General features: G+C 37.2%; 1 protein-coding gene across 2 annotated transcripts; it reads left to right on the top strand.

Moving 5' to 3' along the window:
• Positions 1 to 4,055: 4,055 nt before the first annotated feature.
• On the top strand, positions 4,056 to 6,462 carry LOC108768977 (uncharacterized). 2 transcript variants are annotated; one of them, XM_018519709.1, is made up of 5 exons: positions 4,056 to 5,028; positions 5,187 to 5,862; positions 5,937 to 6,036; positions 6,117 to 6,298; positions 6,392 to 6,462. In XM_018519709.1, exons 1-4 carry the CDS (start codon positions 4,215 to 4,217, stop codon positions 6,252 to 6,254), a joined length of 1,728 nt encoding a protein of 575 aa, XP_018375211.1. In that variant the 5' UTR covers positions 4,056 to 4,214; the 3' UTR covers positions 6,255 to 6,298; positions 6,392 to 6,462. The 2 variants fall into 2 exon arrangements, with proteins under 2 accessions (XP_018375211.1, XP_018375212.1); XM_018519710.1 differs by having other exon boundaries at positions 6,352 to 6,425.
• The last annotated feature ends 1,080 nt before the right edge of the window (positions 6,463 to 7,542 follow it).

Here is a 7,542-nt window from a genome sequence, read left to right as displayed (position 1 = left end):
GATTTTTGTATTAAATTGTATTTAAATTATTTATTACATACATATATATTATAATGGTTCTGTGGTTTATTATTGATATTGTTTTATACTCATTGAACCTTAGTATCTTCTAATTTAAGAAAAAAGTATCCGAAAGAAATAATATCATGAAATAATATCATTAGAAATAATATCATTAAAAATAATATCATTAAAAATAATATCATTTATTGATATTTTTTTGTATTTTGATAAAGTCATACTCTCCTAACAGGAAACGATAGAGAATGGTGGAGAATGATATTATTTCTTTCAGATACATTTTTCTTAAAATTTTTTCCTTTCGATTTAGAGAAGCGACAGATTATGATAGAAATTAATTACATTTTCCGTAGATTTCCATAGGTTTCATCGCTTTCTCTCTTTCGACATTTTTATTCATCGAAGTTTATTATTGTTTGTATTTGTCCTATTTTTGCAGTGTTATTATCACATAGTAATGTAATCGCGAATGTGCGTAGCGGTCATCGTGCGAGTCCTTTGGTGCGCGTGCGGTGCGGTGAGACGGGTGGCACCCAGTTGGACACGGCTCAATTGGACACGAGCCACTCACAGCGCTTGAGACTACAAAGCTCCTAAGCACCGGTCGCTGTGATTGGTGGTGTCCAATCGAGCCGTGATCAATCGGGATCACCCCCGGTGAAACGTGTGAGTGGCGATGCCGAGAGCTAAGCAATGGTGCGCTTCCCCTCTTGCCTCTCCTGCCGGCGCGCATCAATCGTTTGACAACATTCGATAAACTGGACCGGGCTATACCTGGAGCCGTTTCTATTCTTTCTATAGGCGCGCTCTCACTAGTACAATTGCAAACTTTAATATCTCCATTATTATTACGGATATCGTTAAACGGTAAAGGACTTTTATATTTATTTCGATCTCATCTACCTTCCTGTGAGAGATTGGAAAAGTCTCGCTGGACACCCTATATAAAAGAATATCTAAGAAGACCAATATTATAACTTTAATGTTTATAGAGTAGTGTATTCATTTAATGTTTTATTTCTATATTGAAATTATCATAAACAAAACTTTTGAAAAGAAAACTATTATACAAGTAATTCTTTTCAAAAGTTACTGTGTCTTGATTTCATAACTATATTATCTAAATTTATGCCTAATTATGTTCTTTTTTATTATAACATTTCGTATAAGTCAATTACGGGAGCAATAATTCTACATTTTAAATTACATACATAAATGTAAAATGTATTAAAAATACAACAGAAATTAAAAAAAGGAAACATATTTTTTAATCATTATTTGCTCAAGTGATGCCTCTTCACTTTTGTTATTAATGAGTGTCAATAACAAAATAGTCAATGGTCAGTATCCATAATCGATTTTATATACAGAGTGTCCCAGAATGACCGCCAAATATTTTGTGTGCTGCTAGAGCGGATTAAACTGAGTCGAAAAGTTCTCTACCATTTTGCAATTTTTGCAATAGTTAACAAGATATTAATGACTAAAAATCGCCGAATATTGGTTTTTAATAATTTTTTACTCAAATATTATCAACTTTACAACTTTAGAAAAACAGTAAGAGACAAAAATTGTTTATTTTCTTCTCATAGAATTCTAAGAATGTTTTCAGAATTTTTGGCAACTATTTTTACCAACATGAGAAAATGTATTAAGAAATTCTATACAAATTCTCAGTACTCTATGAGAAGAAAATAAACAATTTTTGTCATTTGCTATTCTTCTGTAAAGTTGATAGTACTTGAATAAAAAATTATTGAAAACTAATATTCGGCGATTTTTAGTAATTAATATCGTGTTAACTATTGCGAAAATTGCAAAATGTTCCAGGATTTTTCGATTTAGTTTAGAGTCCGCTTTACCAGCACACGAAATATTTGACGATTATTCTGGGACATATTGTATATTTAAATTTTAAAATTGTCCTAAATCTTAGAAGGATCTCCATTAGGCGACCGAAAAAATGGTGGTTTTCCGTAATTTTTTTCAAAAGGAAGACTAATATTTATCATTTTAAAACTTTTTGCACGTTTTAATATAACTATTGTAGAATACGTACAAATTTTTATGTGAAAAAAGTATTATAAATATTAAAAGTATAAATATTTAGTTTGGCGCTTCACCACGACGTTATGATTTTGTGTACATCTTAGCAGCTGTAATAGGGAGTTTGCATAATTTTTGAAAAATATTGCATTTTATAATTTATATATATATATGTATATTTTTAAATGCAATTTGTTAATAATTTTTGAACACATTGTGCAAGAAAATAAACAATAAAGAATTATATTATTTGAAATGCCGAAGACGGTCCGGATATGACCGAGCCTTCCGACGTGCTGTGACGTCATACTGCAACAACCAAACCACGATTATTCAGTAAGGAATTAATTTATTTTAAAAATAAGTACAGAAAACACGTACAAAACGTGTTTTATATCTTTGTGTAAAAGCACAACAACTAAAACATCGTAAAAATTGTTCTTTTATGTGCCTTAAACTGAAAATATGAGAAAAAGGTGGTTTAAAAGTCTACATCGTGTTGATGAATCAGGAAAATGGAATTATTTTTGTTGTGAAGATCATTTCGATGTATGTATTATATAAAATATGTTTTTTATGCTCTTTAATTATAACAATTATAAAAATATTAATCATGTTTATGTAAAAATATCCAACTAATCTAAAATATAAGTTAAAACATTTAATGTCAAATGTAAAGGTATTTTCGTATAAAAAAAATAATAATTTTACAAATTCCCTTTACATTAATGTAAAGGGAATTTGTAAAATTATTCTATATCTAAAATTGTTTTAAAATTATAATTCATAATTAATAAAAAAACATATTTTCAATGTGTAAATGCCATATTTTAAATGTTTATAATCTTAAAATAATAGAATTTATTAGAATAACTTGTTTTTTTAATTTTCAATCATTTTCTCTTTTGCAAACGTTATATGAAATCATCAATTGATAACGAATATTTTTTAGTACAAAAGTTAAACATTAATTGATAAGTTGAGAATGTATAAACTGTTTTTTTCTATTGATAATGTATAAACTGTTCTTTCCTCTTTATGTCTAATAATGTATGTTTCGACAACTGATTATCTAATTGTTTTGCTTTGGCTTGTTTGATTACTTTATAAAATTAGAGTTATGATCTAAATTTTCAGTCGTAGATTTAAAATTCATTGTCATCTCATTAGTTGTAATAAAATTTTTTGGAGTTGCAACATTAGACGAGGTTGATTTTCTCTAATAATATTCAACTTCAGTTGGAGATGCAGACTCAAATGGTCCATTAATCCACATTAAGAATGCCTATATTCTCCTATAATTAAATTCAATTTGTATATAGAAACTTATATATTTATATTGTTACAAATAGAGGAAAGCCCTCTATTATGAGATACCGAGTTTATTTTGGATAAATGCTAAAAGTCTGTAGGCAGAATTTTAAAAAATATTAAGTCATTTTGAGGGGAATTTAATAAGTTTTAAGATAACGTTATATATATAAAATTTAATTCAAATTCCATTTTGTTTGAAAATTAAAGAAATGTAAAAAGTGAGCAAATCGCAAAAAATTGTGGTCCTAATATGAGTTGCCCCGCGAAATCGATAGTAAAACGCAAAATATATCAGTATTCCAATTAAAAAACTTTATTTAATGTTTCTAAAATACAAACAAACACAATCAGCGTGCGCGAAAAATGAGCATGCTATAGATTATACTCAGAACTCGTTTTCAGATAGTTGGAATCAAGTGGTCTGTTTTCTGTTCCTGCACTAGACTGTTCTAGAACTCTCTTTCTCGCTTTAAACAAATATCAAACTGTAGGGACACACACTCTACACTCTCTCATTCGCTCATTGATACACACGCGCTGCGTGCAGATGGCGCGCTATAGCGCACAAGATTGACTACAGACTTTCCCTTACACAATACTTTCATACTGACTTCTCATCTCTTTGTGATTTTTCTAACGGTTACATTGTAACGTTCTCGCGACATAATAATAAATATTCTTTAGTACATCCGCCTGCCAGTTATTTCCATCCGATTCTCTACATTATATGTACCACAGCTACATAATTGGTGACCCCGACGTGATCGCTTTTGATAGCGTGAGCAACAATTGGAAATTGCGACAAGACATAACCACTACGTCCACGTGCCGGCATGTCGACCGCGAGAACGCCACCGCCAACACCGCCTATCAGCGTTAGCCAAGGTAGCGGATCCTCACAATCAATTCATGAGGACACGAATTTACGAAGTCAGCAACACCCGCTACCGGCGATGCCGCGACAGGAAGAGTGCGCCGCAGAATTTCGATACATACGTCTACCAACGTTTTGGAAAAATCGTCCTACGTTATGGTTCGTACAGTTAGAATCTCAATTTAACACTTATCGCGTCAGATCCGACGAGATTAAATATAACGCAGTCATCAGACATCTCGATGAGCCTACAATGGTTACTGTCACGGACATCCTTGAGAACCCTCCCGCAACCGACAAATATAAGCAGCTCAAGGAAGCACTAATTGCGAGATTCACAGACTCGAAAGAAAAGCAAATGCGAACGCTACTGATGGGCATTGAACTCGGTGACAAGAAGCCATCGCAGTTACTACGCGAAATGAAGACTCTTGCAGGAGAGAATGCCACCGAGGGCTTGTTGCGAACCCTCTGGCTGCAGCGAATGCCCGCTCGCATACATGAGATGCTGTTAATATTTGACAGTGCTACCTTGGATAAACTAGCGGAATGTGCAGATAAACTCAACGAACATCCCACTTCAGTGGACATCCATGCCGCACAAACAACCGCAGCAACGACAGAGCGGGATTCTATTCAGCAGCTTATCAAACAAATGGCTGCCCTGACAAACAAGGTAGAACGATTATCTAAAGAAAAGCGTTCAAGAAGCCGTAGCATAAGCCGCTCTCGACAACCAGTCAAGGCGTCAATCAAGTCATCTAACGAAGCAGGTCAGTGCTACTACCATCAACGATTTGGGGAGCGAGCTCGTAAATGCACACCCCCATGCAACACACAAATCAAATCAGTTCCGGGAAACGAATAAGACCGCCGTCTGTACAAGCCGCTAACGACGGTCTTGAGATATCCTCCCGGCTTCATGTGGCAGACAAGACTACAGGTTTAACCTTTCTCGTTGACACGGGCGCAGACATCTCCATCTTACCAGTATCAAGGCTGGGAAAACCCACTTCACCAGCGCCATTGGTCCTATACGCTGTAAATGGCTCACAAGTTAAGACCTACGGGCGAAAACTTCTTACCCTAGATCTAGGGATACGCAGACCAATTACATGGCAATTTACCGTAGCTGATGTCTCTCGTCCAGTAATAGGAGCAGACCTATTAAAACATTTTGGACTCATCGTGGACATCCAAGGTGAGCGTCTTATTGATAAGACCACTCAACTAACCATTCCAGGTTTTAAGCTTCGAATAGGTTACGTCGCAGCAAAGACACTGGATTCATTATCAATATATCACCGCATTCTGGCGGACTACCCAAAAATTGTCACCGAGCTGCAGCTACCTACTGAGAGGGCACACGGAATTTATCACAACATTCAAACCAAGGGACCTCCTGTGGCCAGCCGACCTCGTCGACTTCCACCAGATAAGCTCAAAACAGCAAAAGCGGAATTCGCCCATTTATTACAACTAGGGATCTGTCGACCCTCCAAGAGTCCATGGGCGGCGCCATTGCATTTAGTTCCGAAGAAGCAACCGGGCTCGTGGAGACCGTGCGGTGACTACCGCGGTCTTAATGCAGTTACAACTCCAGACAGGTATCCTCTACCTCACATTCATGACCTCACCAGTAATCTACGTGGAAAACACATATTCTCTACATTGGATCTAGTCAAGGCTTACCACCAAGTACCTGTCCTAGAAGAAGACATTCCGAAAACAGCGGGAACGACCCCTTTCGGCCTCTTCGAATTCGTCACTATGCCTTTTGGGTTACGAAACGCTGCTCAAACTTTCCAGCGTCTAATGAACGAGGTACTTCAAGATTTAGATTATTGTTTCTGTTATGTAGATGACGTACTCATTGCTTCGGTCAACGAAGAACAACACCAGAAAGATCTACGACAAGTCTTTCAACGACTGCAGGACGCAGGCATCACAATCAATCCAGCAAAGTGTCGTTTCGGACAAAAGAATATACAATTCTTAGGACACGAAATCAGCAGCGAGGGCATCAAACCTTTACCTGACAAGGTAAACGCAATCATCAATTTCACTCAACCTGAAACCTTAATACAACTCCGTAGATTTCTCGGCATGCTTAACTACTACCGCCGACATTTAAAGCACACAGCCAAGAATCAAGCGCCATTAAACAACCTACTCAAAGACAGCCGCAAAAATGACAAAAGGCCCGTACCTTGGACGGACGAGACAATGGCTGCATTTAAGGCGTGCAAAATGGAGCTAGTACATGCCACTCTCCTCACACATCCAGTGGAGGGAGCGCCTTTACTTCTTCCTACCGATGCATCTGACACTGCCATCGGAGCTACACTAGAACAGGTGAACAACAACCAGCTTTCGCCTATAGCTTTCTTTTCAAAAAAGCTCAGTGACACACAAAAAAAGTACAGCACTTACGACCGTGAATTATTAGCGATGTATGAAAGCGTCAAATATTTTAAAGATATTTTGCAGGGCGGCATGGTCACAATTAGAACAGACCACAAACCCCTTACTCACGCGCTCAATCAACGATTGGACAAAGCCTCACCACGACAGGCACGACAACTCGATCTAATCGCACAGTTTACAAACAAAATCATATACATCGCAGGAGAAGAAAATGTCGCTCCTGACACATTGTCACGCATCAACTCTGTACAATTACCTATCATAACCACGACAGAAGAGCTTTCCACAGAACAAGCAAGAGACGATGAGCTACAACAGCTTTTGGAAAACGGATCAGCTTTGGATTTAAAGGAATTCACCTTACCTGGCTCAAATATACCACTGTACTGCGATTGTTCAAGAGGAGCAATTCGACCATACGTACCAGCAAGCCTAAGAAAACAAATTTTCGACACCGTTCACGGGATGGCACACCCCAGCGGCAGAGCCACTAAGAAGCAGATTAATCAAAAATTCGTTTGGCCAGGGATCAACAAAGACGTCACTCATTGGGCGCGCACTTGCTTACAATGCCAACGCAGTAAAATCCAACGACACACTAAGAATACTCCAAAAGCAATTCCAATCCCGGATCAGAGATTCCACCATATACACTTAGATCTCATTGGCCCCCTTCCGGAGGTAAGAGGTTATAAGTACTGTCTCACAATCATTGATCGTTTCTCCAGATGGCCAGAAGCGATTCCACTTCCCAACATGAACGCACAAACTGTGGCCGCAGCATTTCTCGACGGTTGGGTGGCACGTTTCGGCACGCCCGCCATCATTACCACTGACCAAGGTAAACAATTCGAGGCCAG

This window comes from Trachymyrmex cornetzi, unplaced genomic scaffold, assembly GCF_001594075.2.
Source record: "Trachymyrmex cornetzi isolate Tcor2-1 unplaced genomic scaffold, Tcor1.1 scaffold830, whole genome shotgun sequence".
Taxonomy (NCBI): domain Eukaryota; kingdom Metazoa; phylum Arthropoda; class Insecta; order Hymenoptera; family Formicidae; genus Trachymyrmex; species Trachymyrmex cornetzi.
This window is presented reverse-complemented; position numbering and strand designations above follow the sequence as displayed.